Raw genomic sequence first — 24,687 nt, forward strand, 5'->3', positions numbered from 1 at the left:
TTTATTTTTTTTTAAACTTGGATTACAATTTCCCCAACTGTAAAAAAAAAAAAAAATACACACACACACACACACACACACACACACACACACACACACACACACACACACACACACACACACACACACACACACTTTCTGACAGTACATCCTAAAAATAAAATGTAAATAAAAAAAGCATGCCTAAATAACAGGGCAGGATTCCATCTTCAAACAGGAAATGATTTATTCTCAGATGCCCGAGAACACTTTGTACAGAACATACATTGTGCACTTGTTAGCTGCACAAAGCCTATTTACATCAAGAAAAGAATGTGGGTTTCCCCCAAGAATGTTATCCCACGCAGCTCCTGCACCTCATTCCCTTATGTAAGCATTCTTCACACTGTTGTGCACAGATGTTTTCTCTGCCCTGTGGGTTCTAGTGAATAATCAGAGACACACCCTGAAGAAGGCTTTCCTTTTTCTTAACATTGTGTTTAGTGAGTTATTCAGCACATGTACAGCTAGGTTAGGTTAATCTACTACATGTGTTCCACAATGTGTACCGAGTCTGGAATACTCAACAAAGCTTTTGCCACATTCAGTACAAGTCTAGCTTTTCTCTATGGACTTTACTATGCCTATTGAGGGAAGATGGATCACTGAAGCTCTTTTCACAGTCTGTACATTTATATGGCCTCTCTCCAGTGTGGGTTCTATGATGTCTACGGAGTTTGGCATTTTCCTTAAAACCCTTCCCACATTCGGTGCACGTATATGGCCTTTCTCCTGTGTGAGTTCTCCGATGAATTTTCAGATGCGAGTTTTGGAAGAACCTTTTCCCACAATCAGGACACGTATAGGGCTTTTCCGCTGTGTGAAAGCGCTTGTGAATGACCAATTGTGACTCCTCTAAGAAGCTTTTCTCACACTTTTTACATTTAAAAGGCTTCTCATCCCTGTGTGTTCGCTGGTGAATTACCAGTTCTGAGTCTTGCAGGAACCCTTTCCCACATTCACTGCATTTATGGTGTTTCTCCATAGCGCGAGTCCTTTCATGACTTGACGGCTCGGAATGCTGCAAAAAGCTTTGTGTGTGGGTCCTTTGATGCTCCACAAGTTCCGATTCATTAATAAAGTCTTTTTCACATTCAGCGCATATATGTTTTTGCTTGTGGGTTTCATGATGTTTGTTGCAGGCAACTAGGTCCTTGAAGATCTTCCCACACTCACTGCAGTTGAAGGTGTTCCCTCCACAGTGTACCTTAAAATGTCTATTGAGGACAGAAGAGTCACTGAAGCTTTTTCCGCATTCCATACATATGAAGGGCCTCTCCCCTGTGTGGATTCTATAATGTCTACGAAGCTTGGCTGGTTCATTAAATCTCTTCCCACAGTCATTGCACCTATAAGGCCTCTCTCCTGTGTGTGTTCGCTCATGAATTACCAGATATGATTTTCGTGTGAAGCATTTCCCGCAATAAGAGCATTTATGAGGTTTCAATCCAGTGTGGGATTTCTGGTGAGATGTAAGGTTTGATTTGTAACTGAAGTCTTTTCCCCAATCAGGGCATGAGTATGGCTTATCAGTCGTGTGGATTTTCCGGTGTTTAAGAAGAGTTGGCCAATTACTAAAGCTTTTCCCACAATCAGTACAGATGTATTTGCTGGATGAGAGTAACTCTACCTCCTGGCAGATTTGATTACTTTCACTGCGGTTATTGTTATGTGCAAGTTTGTGTTTGTTCCCAGTGACTACATTCTCCTTTTTGATCTTCTGCTTATGAGCAAACTCATGCTGTATCCCCGATTGCTCACTAACAGCTTGGTCTTTTTGTCTTTTAATTCTAGTGGATTTCTCTCGGAGAAGGCTTGTAGAGCTTGGTTCATTTAGACTCGGGCAGGGCTCCTCTTGGGGAGAATGATAAATGTTATCATTGGCTTTCATCTTACAGACTTGTGAGTTAAGACGTGTCCGATGAGTTTCCATGTCATTTACTTGGTGATCCACGGATACTTCTGTAAAGATAGAAAAATGGAATAAAAGTGAAATATTTTTAATGGTTTATTTTGGGGTCTACATCATAAATAAAGACAGATGGTTACAAGCCGGATACGGGCATTCTGATAAACACAATGAACTGTGGAATGGACATTTCAGTGTCCAATGGGAACTTTATCAAGACAACAAAGTCTGGAAATAGTAATGTTGATATTACATCCCTTCAGTCACTTGGGTGTTTTATAATGCTAAGAAAAAAAATGGGGGGTTATTTTATATCAGTGGCACAAAGGCCAATTATCATCAAGTTTCATAAATCTTCAACAATAATTATAGAAAATTAAATTACACCCACAATTGTGTTAGTCGTGTCCGACTCGACTGGCAAAAATCACATTACCAAACAAATTAGGAATGTAATCATAACCAAAACACAAGCTACAATAAACCTACATATTGTAGGATTTCCAGGGACACGGACATTCTCAGAAACAAAAGAATTCTAATGTGAAGCGCTATGTACATTAATGGCGCTATATAAATAAAGACATACAATACAAGTAAAATAGTAAAACACTTCACAGAGGGATTCACAGCACAAGAGGATATCGATGGTTGGACTACATAGTTACAGCAAAATATTATCAACTCTTCTATAGACACTCCGGCTATAAAGAGATCAAAGGTCATTGCCTTTGTCACGGTGGCTTACAGGATTCTAATATACGCCAAATAACTGGGTTGAATTGAATGCGACTGTGATATGATAAAGTTTATTCCTTCAAAGAAGGTGAACACACAAGATTGGACATATAACAAATGGAATATATACACTTACATGGGGAGGGGACAATGAAGTAATCAGGATTTAGATTAACAATTCATCAGGCATCATTCAGATTAAATAACGAAGAACACTGGGCATAAAGTTTACCATCGTTTTATGTGATTTGGGCTCTATACCCTAACATTGGGTCTCAGGCATTGGTTCACAATTATCTGTACCCTATTACCTTTTGCCAGCTAACGTGGGAAGCACTTTGGTACCTGCCCCCAGGTAGCTGGCACATGCGCACAATCCCTTAGTCAGGCTCCCTTTTTCCTAACTCAAAAGAGTTGGCGTCTCTAAGTCTGCCAGATGGGGATCTGGGCCAGGGAAACCTGACTGAAGGTGTGAATTATGGCACTTCATGTGAAAGGCCATGCCCTGCGTTCTCTCAACCCTGTATATACAAACCAGGGGGGGGGGGAGGGTGAGCCTTTGATCAGTGGCCTTTGTGAAGACATAATGTCGCCCCCTGACCATTAACATACTGTATGGGTCAGTAATTTTCACAGGCTTTACACTAGGCATGAAATACAGTGAATTCACAATATTTTATATACAATAAAAATATTCAGTTCGGCCGAGTGGGCTACAAATTGCCATAGCCTCATGCCGGAGGGGATTCTACATGGTGGCCAATTTTCAGCTCGCTGGGACCCACCTAACCGGAGATAACAATATATCACTTAAACAACCCATGTTAAACATATTGCATTTCTCCGCCATTGCAGTCAATGGCAGAACCACATTTTTTAAACAGTTACCCATACTCCGTTCGGTTGATCGGAGAGGGCTGGAAATTGCCATGCAAACATGCCGGAGCTGTGACTGCATGGTGGCCAAATCCCAGCCCTCTAGTCCTTACCAAACTGGATATATGGGTTTTAGGTTTTACCACTTTCACACTTGGTGTTTTAAAACTCAGCAGCTTTTTTCTGCCATTGCGGTCAATGTTGGCGACCCTCGTGGCTGCCGCAACCCTTTTCCGTGGCCATTGTCCGTCGGACCCTGTTGGGGTCGAGTAAGGAGGTTCCCCTTAGCTAGAGGCAAAAAGAATTGGACCGCTACCTGCCCTAGGACCGGAGTTACAATTTTAAAATGGTTGTACTTGGCCGTGACCAAGTTCTCACGGTAATCTACGGATCAAAGCTATTTCATTGAAATTGTATCCGCTTTCGGAGATTGCGGTTTGGCCGGCAGCCAACTTATACTTGGAGAGCGGACTCGAGGAATCCCCATTGAAAGGCATTACGCCATTCATTTCAATGGAGAAATTCCGCTCATCCTCTCTGGCGCCATCCGCTGGTGGTCTTCGATATCGGGCCAAAACCCTTGAAATCTCCATAGACTTTCATGGAGCTCCAATGGCGACCTATGGGACAGGGCTGCAAATGGAGATTAAAAAGGCGGGAAGGGGAACAAAGGGCCATAAACATGTAAACGCAATTAACCTTTACACTGGGATCAGGTCGGCAGGGAATGTGTTTGGTGCATACACTAAGGGGAGAAATACATGTAACCAGGGGAAAACACATTTTGCACTGAGGCAGGGGAATAAAAACACATGTAATCATTATTAAAGTTAACCCCTCGCCTCCCACACAATGGTAGGGGTGGCCAGCTGGGTTGTAACCCCTTTATTACCGGGCCAGCCCCCCTCCATCGCTACACCTTTGTCAATAGCAATTTCCAATTGGGAAAGAATGTTTCATTGGCTTTGCTCTGCACCCAGGTACAAACAGAATTATCATCAAAAACAATTTGGGGGGTTATTTTATATCGGTGGGCACCTAAAGAAGCTATTTATCAAGTTTCATAAATCTTTAACAAGAATTACACCCACAATTGTGTTAGTTGTGTTCGACTCGACTGGCAAAAATCACATTTCCAAACAAACAATTTTATTACATTAGTACATTGTCTATTACTATAAACTTCTTTTAAATAATTTCTGTCTTTAGAGAAACACTGTGGCACATTGAGGTACTTTTCCCAAACCATGTGTGTACGTCCCGTGCATCCAGACAAACAAACATGCCATATATCATTGTACCACCAGACGGTCACTACTTGGCTACACTACATAGATGATATATTCGTGGTGACCTCCCCTTTGGGAGCCTGTGGCGGAGCGACCTGTAGCGAGGTCAGACAGACGCATAGACACCAGGCAAATGAACATCATGGGTAATGTCCCTTTAAGTCAAAATAAAACATAAAATAAAGACCTATTCAAGTTTGGGGAAACTAACTCAACTTATACTGCAGTCCCTTTCTAACAGGGCAGCCAGCTAACCTGGTTCTCTGCTCAACACATGTGCTCCACATATAAAGTATAATGAGAAAGTCTTATCTGTATTACAGCTCCAACAGTAAACAGGAACGCTGGTTCCGGGGAGCAGGCTGTGTCCAGCTCATAGCAGACCTTTATCCTGGGATTGGGGTTCCAGTAGCAGAGCACCTCGCAGGGCTGGGGGATCAGAGCAACAGCCAGGGTCCTTCCTAGCTGGGAGAAGTCTCTCTACTCTCCTGGGGAAAAACTAGCTCTCTGTCTTTGGCAACTTCCTGCGTTTTATAGCTGCTCAATCAGGAGTTCATTGTCCACACCTCCCTGTCAGGTATGAAATCTGACACCCGCGCAGCCTGGAAAGGGAGTTAACCTCTTCACTCCCTTACAGGCTTATCTGACTGGTTTCTAGGGCCGCTATTTACTTGTAAATGAATGGGTACACAGATGTACAGTTTATGGGACATGGCGCCCATTGCCTCCATAACTGTGAGGATGTAGAGATTTATCCAGCGCTGCCTGGTGGTACGAGGATATGACATGTTTGTTTGTGTTCTGCAGGCAGTGCACATGCGCAGTAATTATGCATGAATACAGACACATGGGGTAGTGATTACATGCATAGCTGATACTAATTAGATGATTACTGTTTTGGCACCACCCATATTCCTGCCCCTAAATAATAGTGATCTGTTGCACTGTTCACTAGAGCTTCAGAAAGGACCATGTGGGTCCGGAACGTACAGTACGCTGCTCTAGGTTACGTTGCTCGCCCTGTGTTTCAATATATATTTATATATATATATAATTTTTTTATTCAGTGCACTAGTACTAGCCAATGCTTGTTTGTCTTCATGGTCACCTCATATCCATACGCCAGCTGCTACTTTTGGACGGCCCTTCTATATGTGTGTGTGTGTGTGTGTGTGTGTGTGTGTGTGTGTGTGTGTGTGTGTGTGTGTGTGTGTGTGTGTGTGTGTGTGTGTGTGTGTGTCACTCTCACTGTGTGTGTGTGTCACTCTCACTATGTGTGTGTGTGTGTCACTCTCACTGTGTGTGTGTGTGTGTGTGTGTGTGTGTGTGTGTGTGTGTGTGTGTGTGTGTGTGTGTGTATATATATATATATATAAATGTAAATACAACTGTATGCTCATCTGCATGTCTTAGGCAGGTCTGCAACCCCGACTTTCCCCATTATCACCCAGCACACAGCATTTCCACTGCAGCAAGGGATTCTGGGAAATGACATGCAAATGAGCACACAGTGCCACTTTTTGCTTCAAAACCCATTTTTAACATGGTTCCCTATAGGCTTAAGCTTGCTGCATGGTCACAGCTTTGAGCACAGCCAGGGTTAAGGTGCATAGCCAGAAAACCCACCCACAGACAGCTGTTTCGACCTTAATGGGTCTCATCAGTGTGGGGTTGGTTATACTGGGAATGCAGAGAAGCTAAAGGATGGGGTTTACCATAATACTGAGTTAAGTTATGGCGAGTAAAAAAAGTGACAAAAACCCTCCACAGGAAAGCAAATATGGGTACCGGAGGATATGGATTCAATACCTTCCCTTAATCTATCTATAATGCCGAGTCTCCAGCCCTGGTTATTTGATTTTCGGGAAGTATCTTTTTATATACAGTATGCTGCGCGTGGCTCCCTGCGCGCGGCTCTCTGCGCGCGACTCTCTGCGCGCGACTCTCTGCGCGCGACTCTCTGCGCGCGGCTCTCTGCGCGCGGCTCTCTGCGCGCGGCTCTCTGCGCGCGGCTCTCTGCGCGCGGCTCCCTGCGCGCGGCTCCCTGCGCGCGGCTCCCTGCGCGCGGCTCTCTGCGCGCGGCTCTCTGCGCGCGGCTCTCTGCGCGCGGCTCTCTGCGCGCGACTCTCTGCGCGACTCTCTGCGCGCGGCTCTCTGCCCGCGGCTCCCTGCCCGCGGCTCCCTGCGCGCGGCTCCCTGCCCGTGGCTCTCTGCGCGCGGCTCTCTGCGCGCGGCTCTCTGCGCGCGGCTCTCTGCGCGCGGCTCTCTGCGCGCGGCTCTCTGCGCGCGGCTCTCTGCGCGCGGCTCTCTGCGCGCGGCTCTCTGCGCGCGGCTCTCTGCGCGCGACTCTCTGCGCGCGGCTCTCTGCGCGCGGCTCTCTGCGCGCGGCTCTCTGCGCGCGGCTCTCTGCGCGCGGCTCTCTGCGCGCGGCTCTCTGCGCGCGGCTCTCTGCGCGCGGCTCTCTGCGCGCGGCTCTCTGCGCGCGGCTCTCTGCGCGCGGCTCTCTGCGCGCGACTCTCTGCGCGCGGCTCTCTGCGCGCGGCTCTCTGCGCGCGGCTCTCTGCGCGCGGCTCTCTGCGCGCGGCTCTCTGCGCGCGGCTCTCTGCGCGCGGCTCTCTGCGCGCGGCTCTCTGCGCGCGGCTCTCTGCGCGCGGCTCTCTGCGCGTGACTCCCTGCGCGTGACTCTCTGCGCGTCTCCTGCATGTGTCTCTGGGTGTGGGTGTGTCTCCTGCATTACCCTTACTCAGACTAGTAGTAATAATTATTCTCACATTACTAACCCTTACTCAGATTAGTAATAATAATTATTCTCACATTACTAACCCTTACTCAGACTAGTAGTAATAATTATGCTCACATTACTAACCCTTACTCAGATTAGTAATAATTATTCTCACATTACTAACCCTTACTCAGACTATTAATAATTATTCTCACATTACTAACCCTTACTCAGACTAGTAATAATAATTATTCTCACATTACTAACCCTTACTCAGACTAGTAATAATAATTATTCTCACATTACTAACCCTTACTCAGACTAGTAATAATAATTATTCTCACATTACTAACCCTTACTCAGACTATTAATAATTATTCTCACATTACTAACCCTTACTCAGACTAGTAATAATAATTATTCTCACATTACTAACCCTTACTCAGACTATTAATAATTATTCTCACATTACTAACCCTTACTCAGACTAGTAATAATAATTATTCTCACATTACTAACCCTTATTCAGACTAGTAATAATAATTATTCTCACATTACTAACCCTTACTCAGACTAGTAATAATAATTATTCTCACATTACTAACCCTTACTCGGACTAGTAATAATAATTATTCTCACATTACTAACCCTTACTCGGACTAGTAATAATAATTATTCTCACATTACTAACCCTTACTCAGACTAGTAATAATTATTCTCATCTCACATTACTAACCCTTACTCAGACTAGTAATAATAATTATTCTCACATTACTAGCCCTTACTCAGATTAGTAATAATTATTCTCACATTACTAATCCTTACTCAGACGAGTAATAATAATTATTCTCACATTACTAACCCTTACTCAGACGAGTAATAATAATTATTCTCACATTACTAACCCTTACTCAGACTAGTAATAATAATTATTCTCACATTACTAACCCTTACTCGGACTAGTAATAATAATTATTCTCACATTACTAACCCTTACTCAGACTAGTAATAATTATTCTCATCTCACATTACTAACCCTTACTCAGACTAGTAATAATAATTATTCTCACATTACTAGCCCTTACTCAGATTAGTAATAATTATTCTCACATTACTAATCCTTACTCAGACGAGTAATAATAATTATTCTCACATTACTAACCCTTACTCAGACGAGTAATAATAATTATTCTCACATTACTAACCCTTACTTAGACTAGTAATCATAATTATTCTCACATTACTAACCCTAACTCAGATTAATAATAATAATTATTCTTACATCACTAACCCTTACTCAGACGAGTAATAATAATTATTCTCACATTACTAACCCTAACTCAGATTAATAATAATAATTATTCTCACATTACTAACTCTTACTCAGATTAGTAATAATTATTATTCTCACATTACTAACCCTTACTTAGACTAGTAATCATAATTATTCTCACATTACTAACCCTAACTCAGATTAATAATAATAATTATTCTCACATTACTAACCCTTACTCAGACTAGTAATAATAATTATTCTCACATTACTAACCCTAACTCAGATTAATAATAATAATTATTCTCACATTACTAACCCTTACTCAGACGAGTAATAATAATTATTCTCACATTACTAACCCTTACTTAGACTAGTAATCATAATTATTCTCACATTACTAACCCTAACTCAGATTAATAATAATAATTATTCTCACATTACTAACCCTTACTCAGACTAGTAATAATAATTATTCTCACATTACTAACCCTTACTCAGATTAGTAATAATAATTATTCTCACATTACTAACCCTTACTCAGACTAATAATCATAATTATTCTCACATTACTAACCCTAACTCAGATTAATAATAATAATTATTCTCACATTACTAACCCTTACTCAGACGAGTAATAATAATTATTCTCACATTACTAACCCTTACTTAGACTAGTAATCATAATTATTCTCACATTACTAACCCTAACTCAGATTAATAATAATAATTATTCTCACATTACTAACCCTTACTCAGACGAGTAATAATAATTATTCTCACATTACTAACCCTTACTCAGACGAGTAATAATAATTATTCTCACATTACTAACCCTTACTCAGATTAGTAATAATAATTATTCTCACATTACTAACCCTTACTCAGACTAGTAATCATAATTATTCTCACATCACTAACCCTTACTCAGACTAGTAATAATAATTATTCTCACATTACTAACCTTTACTCAGACGGGTAATAATAATTATTCTCACATTACTAACCCTTACTCAGACTAGTAATAATAATTATTCTCACATTACTAACCCTAACTCAGATTAATAATAATAATAATAATTATTCTCACATTACTAACCCTTACTCAGACGAGTAATAATAATTATTCTCGCATTACTAACCCTTACTTAGACTAGTAATCATAATTATTCTCACATTACTAACCCTAACTCAGATTAATAATAATAATTATTCTCAGATTACTAACCTTTACTCAGACGAGTAATAATAATTATTCTCACATTACTAACCCTTACACAGACGAGTAATACTAATTATTCTCACATTACTAACCCTTACTCAGATTAGTAATAATAATTATTCTCACATTACTAACCCTTACTCAGATTAGTAATAATAATTATTCTCACATTACTAACCCTTACTCAGACGAGTAATAATAATTATTCTCACATTACTAACCCTTACTCAGACTAGTAATAATAATTATTCTCACATTACTAACCCTAACTCAGATTAATAATAATAATTATTCTCACATTACTAACCCTTACTCAGACTTGTAATAATAATTATTCTCACATCACTAACCCTTACTCAAATTAGTAATAATAATTATTCTCACATTACTAACCCTTACTCAGAAGAGTAATAATAATTATTCTCACATTACTAACCCTTACTTAGACTAGTAATCATAATTATTCTCACATTACTAACCCTAACTCAGATTAATAATAATAATTATTCTCACATTACTAACCCTTACACAGACTAGTAATAATAATTATTCTCACATTACTAACCCTTACTCAGATTAGTAATAATAATTATTCTCACATTACTAACCCTTACTCAGACTAGTAATCATAATTATTCTCACATTACTAACCCTAACTCAGATTAATAATAATAATTATTCTCACATTACTAACCCTTACTCAGACGAGTAATAATAATTATTCTCACATTACTAACCCTTACTTAGACTAGTAATCATAATTATTCTCACATTACTAACCCTAACTCAGATTAATAATAATAATTATTCTCACATTACTAACCCTTACTCAGACGAGTAATAATAATTATTCTCACATTACTAACCCTTACTCAGACGAGTAATAATAATTATTCTCACATTACTAACCCTTACTCAGATTAGTAATAATAATTATTCTCACATTACTAACCCTTACTCAGACTAGTAATCATAATTATTCTCACATCACTAACCCTTACTCAGACTAGTAATAATAATTATTCTCACATTACTAACCCTTACTCAGACTAGCAATAATAATTATTCTCACATTACTAACCCTAACTCAGATTAGTAATAATAATTATTCTCACATTACTAACCCTTACTCAGACTAGTAATAATAATTATTCTCACATTACTAACCCTTACTCAGATTAGTAATAATAATTATTCTCACATTACTAACCCTTACTCAGACTAGTAATCATAATTATTCTCACATTACTAACCCTTACTTAGACTAGTAATAATAATTATTCTCACATTACTAACCCTTACTCAGACTAGTAGTAATAATTATGCTCACATTACTAACCCTTACTCAGACTAGTAGTAATAATTATGCTCACATTACTAACCCTTACTCAGATTAGTAATAATTATTCTCACATTACTAACCCTTACTCAGACTATTAATAATTATTCTCACATTACTAACCCTTACTCAGACTAGTAATAATAATTATTCTCACATTACTAACCCTTACTCAGACTAGTAATAATAATTATTCTCACATTACTAACCCTTACTCAGACTATTAATAATTATTCTCACATTACTAACCCTTACTCAGACTAGTAATAATAATTATTCTCACATTACTAACCCTTACTCAGACTAGTAATAATAATTATTCTCACATTACTAACCCTTACTCAGACTATTAATAATTATTCTCACATTACTAACCCTTACTCAGACTAGTAATAATAATTATTCTCACATTACTAACCCTTACTCAGATTAGTAATAATAATTATTCTCACATTACTAACCCTTATTCAGACTAGTAATAATAATTATTCTCACATTACTAACTCTTACTCAGACTTGTAATAATAATTATTCTCACATCACTAACCCTTACTCAGATTAGTAATAATAATTATTCTCACATTACTAACCCTTACTCAGATTAGTAATAATAATTATTCTCACATTACTAACCCTTACTCAGACTAGTAATAATAATTATTCTCACATTACTAACCCTTACTCAGACTAGTAATAATAATTATTCTCACATTACTAACCCTTACTCGGACTAGTAATAATAATTATTCTCACATTACTAACCCTTACTCAGACTAGTAATAATTATTCTCATCTCACATTACTAACCCTTACTCAGACTAGTAATAATAATTATTCTCACATTACTAGCCCTTACTCAGATTAGTAATAATTATTCTCACATTACTAATCCTTACTCAGACGAGTAATAATAATTATTCTCACATTACTAACCCTTACTCAGACGAGTAATAATAATTATTCTCACATTACTAACCCTTACTCAGACTAGTAATAATAATTATTCTCACATTACTAACCCTTACTCGGACTAGTAATAATAATTATTCTCACATTACTAACCCTTACTCAGACTAGTAATAATTATTCTCATCTCACATTACTAACCCTTACTCAGACTAGTAATAATAATTATTCTCACATTACTAGCCCTTACTCAGATTAGTAATAATTATTCTCACATTACTAATCCTTACTCAGACGAGTAATAATAATTATTCTCACATTACTAACCCTTACTCAGACGAGTAATAATAATTATTCTCACATTACTAACCCTTACTTAGACTAGTAATCATAATTATTCTCACATTACTAACCCTAACTCAGATTAATAATAATAATTATTCTTACATCACTAACCCTTACTCAGACGAGTAATAATAATTATTCTCACATTACTAACCCTAACTCAGATTAATAATAATAATAATTATTCTCACATTACTAACTCTTACTCAGATTAGTAATAATAATTATTCTCACATTACTAACCCTTACTCAGATTAGAAATAATAATTATTCTCACATTACTAACCCTTACTCAGACTAGTAATAATAATTATTCTCACATTACTAACCCTTACTCAGACTAGTAATAATAATTATTCTCACATTACTAACCCTTACTCATATTAGTAATAATTATTATTCTCACATTACTAACCCTTACTCAGACTAGTAATCATAATTATTCTCACATTACTAACCCTAACTCAGATTAATAATAATAATTATTCTCACATTACTAACCCTTACTCAGACGAGTAATAATAATTATTCTCACATTACTAACCCTTACTTAGACTAGTAATCATAATTATTCTCACATTACTAACCCTAACTCAGATTAATAATAATAATTATTCTCACATTACTAACCCTTACTCAGACTAGTAATAATAATTATTCTCACATTACTAACCCTTACTCAGATTAGTAATAATAATTATTCTCACATTACTAACCCTTACTCAGACTAATAATCATAATTATTCTCACATTACTAACCCTAACTCAGATTAATAATAATAATTATTCTCACATTACTAACCCTTACTCAGACGAGTAATAATAATTATTCTCACATTACTAACCCTTACTTAGACTAGTAATCATAATTATTCTCACATTACTAACCCTAACTCAGATTAATAATAATAATTATTCTCACATTACTAACCCTTACTCAGACGAGTAATAATAATTATTCTCACATTACTAACCCTTACTCAGACGAGTAATAATAATTATTCTCACATTACTAACCCTTACTCAGATTAGTAATAATAATTATTCTCACATTACTAACCCTTACTCAGACTAGTAATCATAATTATTCTCACATCACTAACCCTTACTCAGACTAGTAATAATAATTATTCTCACATTACTAACCTTTACTCAGACGGGTAATAATAATTATTCTCACATTACTAACCCTTACTCAGACTAGTAATAATAATTATTCTCACATTACTAACCCTAACTCAGATAAATAATAATAATAATAATTATTCTCACATTACTAACCCTTACTCAGACGAGTAATAATAATTATTCTCGCATTACTAACCCTTACTTAGACTAGTAATCATAATTATTCTCACATTACTAACCCTAACTCAGATTAATAATAATAATTATTCTCAGATTACTAACCTTTACTCAGACGAGTAATAATAATTATTCTCACATTACTAACCCTTACACAGACGAGTAATAATAATTATTCTCACATTACTAACCCTTACTCAGATTAGTAATAATAATTATTCTCACATTACTAACCCTTACTCAGATTAGTAATAATAATTATTCTCACATTACTAACCCTTACTCAGACGAGTAATAATAATTATTCTCACATTACTAACCCTTACTCAGACTAGTAATAATAATTATTCTCACATTACTAACCCTAACTCAGATTAATAATAATAATTATTCTCACATTACTAACCCTTACTCAGACTTGTAATAATAATTATTCTCACATCACTAACCCTTACTCAGATTAGTAATAATAATTATTCTCACATTACTAACCCTTACTCAGACGAGTAATAATAATTATTCTCACATTACTAACCCTTACTTAGACTAGTAATCATAATTATTCTCACATTACTAACCCTAACTCAGATTAATAATAATAATTATTCTTACATCACTAACCCTTACTCAGACGAGTAATAATAATTATTCTCACATTACTAACCCTAACTCAGATTAATAATAATAATTATTCTCACATTACTAACTCTTACTCAGACTAGTAATAATAATTATTCTCACATTACTAACCCTTACTTAGACTAGTAATCATAATTATTCTCACATTACTAACCCTAACTCAGATTAATAATAATAATTATTCTCACATTACTAACCCTTACACAGACTAGTAATAATAATTATTCTCACATTACTAACCCTTACTCAGATTAGTAATAATAATTATTCTCACATTACTAACCCTTACTCAGACTAGTAATAATAATTATTCTCACATTACTAACCCTAACTCAGATTAATAATAATAATTATTCTCACATTACTAACCCTTACTCAGACGAGTAATAATAATTATTCTCACATTACTAACCCTTACTTAGACTAGTAATCATAATTATTCTCACATTACTAACCCTAACTCAGATTAATAATAATAATTATTCTCACATTACTAACCCTTACTCAGACGAGTAATAATAATTATTCTCACATTACTAACCCTTACTCAGATGAGTAATAATAATTATTCTCACATTACTAACCCTTACTCAGATTAGTAATAATAATTATTCTCACATTACTAACCCTTACTCAGACTAGTAATCATAATTATTCTCACATCACTAACCCTTACTCAGACTAGTAATAATAATTATTCTCACATTACTAACCCTTACTCAGACTAGCAATAATAATTATTCTCACATTACTAACCCTAACTCAGATTAGTAATAATAATTATTCTCACATTACTAACCCTTACTCAGACTAGTAATAATAATTATTCTCACATTACTAACCCTTACTCAGATTAGTAATAATAATTATTCTCACATTACTAACCCTTACTCAGACTAGTAATCATAATTATTCTCACATTACTAACCCTTACTTAGACTAGTAATCATAATTATTCTCACATTACTAACCCTAACTCAGATTAATAATAATAATTATTCTCACATTACTAACCCTTACTCAGACTAGTAATAATAATTATTCTCACATTACTAACCCTTACTCAGATTAGTAATAATAATTATTCTCACATTACTAACCCTTACTCAGACTAGTAATCATAATTATTCTCACATTACTAACCCTAACTCAGATTAATAATAATAATTATTCTCACATTACTAACCCTTACTCAGACGAGTAATAATAATTATTCTCACATTACTAACCCTTACTTAGACTAGTAATCATAATTATTCTCACATTACTAACCCTAACTCAGATTAATAATAATAATTATTCTCACATTACTAACCCTTACTCAGACGAGTAATAATAATTATTCTCACATTACTAACCCTTACTCAGACGAGTAATAATAATTATTCTCACATTACTAACCCTTACTCAGATTAGTAATAATAATTATTCTCACATTACTAACCCTTACTCAGACTAGTAATCATAATTATTCTCACATCACTAACCCTTACTCAGACTAGTAATAATAATTATTCTCACATTACTAACCCTTACTCAGACTAGTAATAATAATTATTCTCACATTACTAACCCTAACTCAGACGAGTAATAATAATTATTCTCACATTACTAACCTTTACTCAGACGGGTAATAATAATTATTCTCACATTACTAACCCTTACTCAGACTAGTAATAATAATTATTCTCACATTACTAACCCTAACTCAGATTAATAATAATAATAATAATTATTCTCACATTACTAACCCTTACTCAGACGAGTAATAATAATTATTCTCACATTACTAACCCTTACTTAGACTAGTAATCATAATTATTCTCACATTACTAACCCTAACTCAGATTAATAATAATAATTATTCTCAGATTACTAACCTTTACTCAGACGAGTAATAATAATTATTCTCACATTACTAACCCTTACTCAGACGAGTAATAATAATTATTCTCACATTACTAACCCTTACTCAGATTAGTAATAATAATTATTCTCACATTACTAACCCTTACTCAGATTAGTAATAATAATTATTCTCACATTACTAACCCTTACTCAGACGAGTAATAATAATTATTCTCACATTACTAACCCTTACTCAGACTAGTAATAATAATTATTCTCACATTACTAACCCTAACTCAGATTAATAATAATAATTATTCTCACATTACTAACCCTTACTCAGACTTGTAATAATAATTATTCTCACATCACTAACCCTTACTCAGATTAGTAATAATAATTATTCTCACATTACTAACCCTTACTCAGACGAGTAATAATAATTATTCTCACATTTCTAACCCTTACTCAGACGAGTAATAATAATTATTCTCACATTACTAACCCTTACTCAGACGAGTAATAATAATTATTCTCACATCACTAACCCTTACTCAGATTAGTAATAATAATTATTCTCACATTACTAACCCTTACTCAGACGAGTAATAATAATTATTCTCACATTACTAACCCTTACTCAGATTAGTAATAATAATTATTCTCACATGACTAACCCTTACTCAGATTAGTAATAATAATTATTCTCACATTAGTAACCCTTACTCAGACGAGTAATAATAATTATTCTCACATTACTAACCCTTACTCAGATTAGTAATAATAATTATTCTCACATTACTAACCCTTACTCAGACTAGTAATAATAATTATTCTCACATTACTAACCCTTACTCAGACGAGTAATAATAATTATTCTCACATTACTAACCCTTACTCAGACGAGTAATAATAATTATACTCACATTACTAACCCTTACTCAGATTAGTAATAATAATTATTCTCACATTACTAACCCTTACTCAGACGAGTAATAATAATTATTCTCACATTACTAACCCTTACTCAGACTAGTAATAATAATTATTCTCACATTACTAACCCTAACTCAGATTAATAATAATAATTATTCTCACATTACTAACCCTTACTCAGACTTGTAATAATAATTATTCTCACATCACTAACCCTTACTCAGATTAGTAATAATAATTATTCTCACATTACTAACCCTTACTCAGACGAGTAATAATAATTATTCTCACATTTCTAACCCTTACTCAGACGAGTAATAATAATTATTCTCACATTACTAACCCTTACTCAGACGAGTAATAATAATTATTCTCACATCACTAACCCTTACTCAGATTAGTAATAATAATTATTCTCACATTACTAACCCTTACTCAGACGAGTAATAATAATTATTCTCACATTACTAACCCTTACTCAGATTAGTAATAATAATTATTCTCACATGACTAACCCTTACTCAGATTAGTAATAATAATTATTCTCACATTAGTAACCCTTACTCAGACGAGTAATAATAATTATTCTCACATTACTAACCCTTACTCAGATTAGTAATAATAATTATTCTCACATTACTAACCCTTACTCAGACTAGTAATAATAATTATTCTCACATTACTAACCCTTACTCAGACGAGTAATAATAATTATTCTCACATTACTAACCCTTACTCAGACGAGTAATAATAATTATACTCACATTACTAACCCTTACTCAGATTAGTAATAATAATTATTCTCACATTACTAACCCTTACTCAGACGAGTAATAATAATTATTCTCACATTACTAACCCTTACTCAGATTAGTAATAATAATTATTCTCACATTACTAACCCTTACTCAGATTAGTAATAATAATTATTCTCACATGACTAACCCTTACTCAGATTAGTAATAATAATTATTCTCACATTAGTAACCCTTACTCAGACGAGTAATAATAATTATTCTCACATTACTAACCCTTACTCAGATTAGTAATAATAATTATTCTCACATTACTAACCCTTACTCAGACTAGTAATAATAATTATTCTCACATTACTAACCCTTACTCAGACGAGTAATAATAATTATTCTCACATTACTAACCCTTACTCAGACGAGTAATAATAATTATACTCACATTACTAACCCTTACTCAGATTAGTAATAATAATTATTCTCACATTACTAACCCTTACTCAGACGAGTAATAATAATTATTCTCACATTACTAACCCTTACTCAGACGAGTAATAATAATTATTCTCACATTACTAACCCTTACTCAGACGAGTAATAATAATTATACTCACATTACTAACCCTTACTCAGATTAGTAATAATAATTATTCTCACATTACTAACCCTTACTCAGACGAGTAATAATAATTATTCTCACATTACTAACCCTTACTCAGACGAGTAATAATAATTATTCTCACATTACTAAGCCTTACTCAGACGAGTAATAATAATTATACTCACATTACTAACCCCAGCTGTCCCGGTGAATAGATACAGATGGTGTTTATCACAGCGCCGGTACCCACTGGCGATTATTCCACTTGACTTTGCCACTATATACAGGGCATGGTGGAGTGGCTCAGGATTGTGTCCTCCGTACACGCCGGACAACGAGATGGCGTATTTCCTATATATAATGTACCGTATGGATTCTGTAATGTATACACTCACCTATAGAGGGATCTCCAGCCACTTCCCCCAGCGGTCTCTCCTGTGGGCTCCTCACCGCCGGCCCCGCTCCCTGCAGGACCTTTAGTACACTGGCCGGATCCCCCACAATAAGCCCTACAAAGGACACCGAGGAATAATGTTACGTTTCAGCAATGTGAGAAGGAAGCACTCAGCCATGCAACACTCTGACCTGGAGAACCCCCATTACTGCACGAGACTGGGGCAGGGAAGGGGTTAAAAGGTTCCATCCTTTGGAAGATGTTTCCAGCACAATGCAGCACCCAAACGTTACCCTGCTCCCCTCCTCCCCCCGACGTTACCCTGCCCCCCTCCTCACCCAGAGCGCCCTCCTCCCCTCCTCACCCAGAGTGCCCCCCTCCCCTCCTCACCCAGAGGCACCCCCCTCCCCTCCTCACCCAGAGGCGCCCCCCTCCCCTCCTCACCCAGAGGCGCCCCCCTCCCCTCCTCACCCAGAGGCGCCCCCCTCCCCTCCTCACCCAGAGGCGCCCCCCTCCCCTCCTCACCCAGAGGCGCCCCCTCCCCTCCTCACCCAGAGCGCCCCCCTCGACTCCTCACCCAGAGCGCCCCCCTCCCCTCCTCACCCAGAGCGCCCCCCTCCCCTCCTCACCCAGAGCGCCCCCCTCCCCTCCTCACCCAGAGCGCCCCCCTCCCCTCCTCACCCAGAGCGCCCCCCTCCCCTCCTCACCCAGAGCGCCCCCCTCCCTTCCTCACCCAGAGGCGCCCCCCATCCCTCCTCACCCAGAGGCGCCCCCCTCCCCTCCTCACCCAGAGGCGCCCCCCTCCCCTCCTCACCCAGAGGCGCCCCCCTCCCCTCCTCACCCAGAGGCGCCCCCCTCCCCTCCTCACCCAGAGGCGCCCCCCTCCCCTCCTCACCCAGAGGCGCCCCCCTCCCCTCCTCACCCAGAGGCGCCCCCCTCCCCTCCTCACCCAGAGGCGCCCCCCTCCCCTCCTCACCCAGAGGCGCCCCCCTCCCCTCCTCACCCAGAGGCGCCCCCTCCCCTCCTCACCCAGAGCGCCCCCCTCGACTCCTCACCCAGAGCGCCCCCCTCCCCTCCTCACCCAGAGCGCCCCCCTCCCCTCCTCACCCAGAGCGCCCCCCTCCCCTCCTCACCCAGAGCGCCCCCCTCCCCTCCTCACCCAGAGCGCCCCCCTCCCCTCCTCACCCAGAGCGCCCCCCTCCCTTCCTCACCCAGAGGCGCCCCCCTCCCCTCCTCACCCAGAGGCGCCCCCCTCCCCTCCTCACCCAGAGGCGCCCCCCTCCCCTCCTCACCCAGAGGCGCCCCCCTCCCCTCCTCACCCAGAGGCGCCCCCCTCCCCTCCTCACCCAGAGGCGCCCCCCTCCCCTCCTCACCCAGAGGCGCCCCCCTCCCCTCCTCACCCAGAGGCGCCCCCCTCCCCTCCTCACCCAGAGGCGCCCCCCTCCCCTCCTCACCCAGAGGCGCCCCCCTCCCCTACTCACCCAGAGGCGCCCCCCTCCCCTCCTCACCTAGAGGTGCCCCCCTCCCCTCCTCACCCAGAGGCGCCCCCTCCCCTCCTCACCCAGAGCGCCCTCTCCCCTCCTCACCCAGAGCGCCCCCTCCCCTCCTCACCCAGAGCGCCCCCCTCCCCTCCTCACCCAGAGCGCCCCCCTCCCCTCCTCACCCAGAGAGCCCCCCTCCCCTCCTCACCCAGAGCGCCCCCCTCCCCTCCTCACCCAGAGCACCCCCCTCCCCTCCTCACCCAGAGCGCCTCCTCACCCAGAGCGCCCCCCTCGCCTCCTCACCCAGAGCGCCCCCCTCGCCTCCTCACCCAGAGCGCCCCCCTCGCCTCCTCACCCAGAGCGTCCCCCTCGCCTCCTCACCCAGAGCGCCCCCTCGCCTCCTCACCCAGAGCGCCCCCTCCCCTCCTCACCCAGAGCGCCCCCCTCCCCTACTCACCCAGAGCGCCCCCCTCCCCTCCTCACCCAGAGCGCCCCCCTCCCCTCCTCACCCAGAGCGCCCCCCTCCCCTCCTCACCCAGAGCGCCCCCCTCCCCTCCTCACCCAGAGGCGCCCCCCTCCCCTCCTCACCCAGAGGCGCCCCCCTCCCCTCCTCACCCAGAGGCGCCCCCCTCCCCTCCTCACCCAGAGGCGCCCCCCTCCCCTCCTCACCCAAAGGCGCCCCCCTCCCCTCTTCACCCAGAGGCGCCCCCCTCCCCTCCTCACCCAGAGGCGCCCCCCTCCCCTCCTCACCCAGAGGCGCCCCCCTCCCCTCCTCACCCAGAGGCGCCCCCCTCCCCTCCTCACCCAGAGGCGCCCCCCTCCCCTCCTCACCCAGAGGCGCCCCCCTCCCCTCCTCACCCAGAGCGCCCTCTCCCCTCCTCACCCAGAGCGCCCCCTCCCCTCCTCACCCAGAGCGCCCCCCTCCCCTCCTCACCCAGAGTGCCCCCCTCCCCTCCTCACCCAGAGCGCCCCCCTCCCCTCCTCACCCAGAGCACCCCCCTCCCCTCCTCACCCAGAGCGCCTCCTCACCCAGAGCGCCCCCCTCGCCTCCTCACCCAGAGCGCCCCCCTCGCCTCCTCACCCAGAGCGCCCCCCTCGCCTCCTCACCCAGAGCGTCCCCCTCGCCTCCTCACCCAGAGCGCCCCCTCGCCTCCTCACCCAGAGCGCCCCCCTCCCCTCCTCACCCAGAGCGCCCCCCTCGCCTCCTCACCCAGAGCGCCCCCCTCCCCTCCTCACCCAGAGCGCCCCCCTCCCCTCCTCACCCAGAGCGCCCCCCTCCCCTCCTCACCCAAAGCGCCCCCCCCTCCTTTGGCCCAGTATCCGAAGAGGAGATTACACAAGCGCTCCTCAAATTAAAACTAAGCAGCCAATGCGGACCTGACTTACTACAATCTAGGTTCCTAAGACTTGGTGCCCCAGCCATTGCCAAACCAATTGCTTCCATAGTCAACTCTATCCTGTCTGTAGACCATATTCCTAAGACCTGGAAAACTGCCAGAGTTGTCCCAATCTTCAAGAGTGGGGACAAAAACACTGTCTCAAACTACAGGCCAATCTCCCTTCTCCCAATTCTATCCAAAGTCATGGAAAAATGTGTCCACTCCCAATTAAGCGATTACTATACCAAGACAAATTTCCCTAGCCAATTCCAATCTGGCTTTTGCCCCAAACACTCCACCGTAACTACCCTGCTAAAAGTTTGCAATGAAATCCAGTGTGGAATAGAACGGGGACAACTCACTGGTGCAGTATTCCTAGATTTTGCAAAGGCTTTTGACACAGTTGATCATGCTATCCTGCTTAACAAACTCCAGATCTCTGGAATAGGGAAGCATGCTTTAAACTGGTTTCAGTCCTACCTATCAGGTAGTTCCCAACATGTGTCCATCTTGGGCTCTAACTCCAACCGAGAAGGAGAAAAACTGGAAGAGCACTACTGTAGGTATCAAAAAAGTAGAAAGGAGGGTGCGCATCCTATAAAAAGATTATTAATTGGTCATGGAAAACCAGGGCAATGGAGAGCCATACCAACGTTTCACGCTTCACAGAGCGCTTTCTCTAACTCCAATCCCTTGGCTATCACCTGTGCTGTCCCGCAAGGCTCTGTTCTGGGGCCCCTACTCTTCTCAGTGTTCATCAATGATCTTCCCACAGCTTGTAAGGAAGCCTCAATACACATGTATGCAGATGACACAATCCTATATGCACACAGCCAAAGCCTCTCTGACCTTCAACACATACTTCAGTCTGACGTTTTGAGACTCGAAAACTGGATTTCCCAAAACAAACTGTTTTTAAACACTGACAAGACTGTAACAATGGTATTTGGGACCAAGACTAAATTTTTAAAGCTTCCAGTGACTGAGCTCCAGATCAGAACCAACACTAACACCACCCTAACCCCTGTCACTAGTTTTAAATACCTGGGCATATGGCTTGACTCCCACTTAACATTCGGGATGCACATTGATACCCTGACAACCAAGACCTATGCCAAACTAGGGGTACTTTACAGGAACAAATCCTCCCTAAGTCTCCTGGTCAGAAAGCGTATCGCACAGCAGATACTAATGCCAATTATTGACTATGGAGACATAGTATATGGCTGGGCACCTCAAACCCACCTTAGCAAACTTGACACCCTCTACAATTCAATTTGTCGTTTTGTTCTCCAATGCAACTACAACACACATCACTGCGAAATGCTCAAAGAACTAGATTGGTCATCACTAGAGTCTAGGCGCAAAGTTCACCTTTCCTGTCTCACCTTCAAATTCTTCATGGGCAGGCTACCCAGCTACCTGAACAAGCTCCTCACCCCCACCACTTGCAGCACCTATCACCTGAGATCAGACTCCAAAAGACTGTTCATGGTCCCAAGGCTCAACAAAGTATACGGCCGCTCCTCCTCTTACCGTGCACCCCAAAACTGGAACAACCTACCAGAGACTCTCACATCCACCACCAGTTTAAGTTCTTTCATAACTAAGGCTGTCACACATTTTAACCTGGTCTGTAACTGTTTCATACGCCCATAATATATATTATCTCTAACTGTGCATGCAATGTCTTGTATATAATGTATACCCTGTTAACTTATGTAACTGTATTTGTAACCATGTATTATTTGTCATATTAACTCTGTGCCCAGGACATACGTGAAAACGAGAGGTAACTCTCAATGTATTACTTCCTGGTAAAACATTTGATAAATAAATAAGTACAGGACATGCTGTAATGTATCCGTTAGGGCAGGTATCAGCCTCCTCTCTCTGCGCCCCCTAATCACAGAGCTCTGTTACTGAGGGCCCCCCCAATCCGTGCTTACTGAGCCCTCCCTGACCAGAGAGCCCCCCCTCCTCCCGCAAAGTGCCCCCTCCTCCCCCCTCCTCACGCAGAGCGCCCCCTCCTCCTCCCCTCCTCCCGCAGAGCACACACTCCCCCCCCCCACACGCAGAGCGCCCCTCCTCCCGCAGAGCGCCCCCTCCTCCCGCCTCACGCAGAGCGCTACCTCCTCCCCCCCTCCTCCTGCAGAGTGGCCCCTCCTCACATTCTCACAGAGCGCCACCTCCTCCTCACACAGTGCCCCCTCCCCTTAGCCAGCCCCAGAATCAACTGAGCTGCAGCAGCAGAGGGAAGCAAGCACCTGAATCTACAGCTAACAGCTGCCGAGTGGTAAACAGTGTGATACACACTACATGCCTTTTACCAACTTTTTTCATGTACGCAGATATATTACCCCCTTTTTAATTCTATAATATATTGTTGAATTTGCTTCACTATTTGGCGTTGTGCGCTGTTTTCTTTTGTTTCCATCAGCCTTCTCTCTCTGCGCCCCCTAATCACAGAGCTCTGTTACTGAGGGCCCCCCCAATCCGTGCTTACTGAGCCCTCCCTGACCAGAGAGCCCCCCCTCATCCCGCAAAGTGCCCCCTCCTCCCCCAGAGCGCCCCCTCCTCCTCCCCTCCTCCCGCAGAGCACACACTCCCCCCCCCCACACGCAGAGCGCCCCCTCCTCCCGCAGAGCGCCCCCTCCTCCCGCCTCACGCAGAGCGCTACCTCCTCCCCCCCTC

General features: G+C 41.3%; 1 protein-coding gene across 4 annotated transcripts in view; it reads right to left on the reverse strand.

The window, feature by feature from the left end:
• Positions 1 to 208: 208 nt before the first annotated feature.
• The window catches only part of LOC142473267 (uncharacterized), a 60,975-nt gene continuing 36,496 nt past the window's right edge, over positions 209 to 24,687 (reverse strand). For all 4 annotated transcript variants that reach the window (XM_075580466.1, XM_075580467.1, XM_075580469.1 and 1 more), the window contains 2 exons: positions 19,135 to 19,248; positions 209 to 2,001 (listed from right to left, as the gene is read on the reverse strand). In XM_075580466.1, the coding sequence (XP_075436581.1) occupies positions 584 to 2,001; positions 19,135 to 19,248 (1,532 nt within the window). In that variant the 3' untranslated portion in view covers positions 209 to 583. The remainder of the gene's footprint in view (positions 2,002 to 19,134; positions 19,249 to 24,687) is intronic.

Source organism: Ascaphus truei (genome assembly GCF_040206685.1).
Source record: "Ascaphus truei isolate aAscTru1 chromosome 2 unlocalized genomic scaffold, aAscTru1.hap1 SUPER_2_unloc_2, whole genome shotgun sequence".
Lineage (NCBI taxonomy): Eukaryota > Metazoa > Chordata > Amphibia > Anura > Ascaphidae > Ascaphus > Ascaphus truei.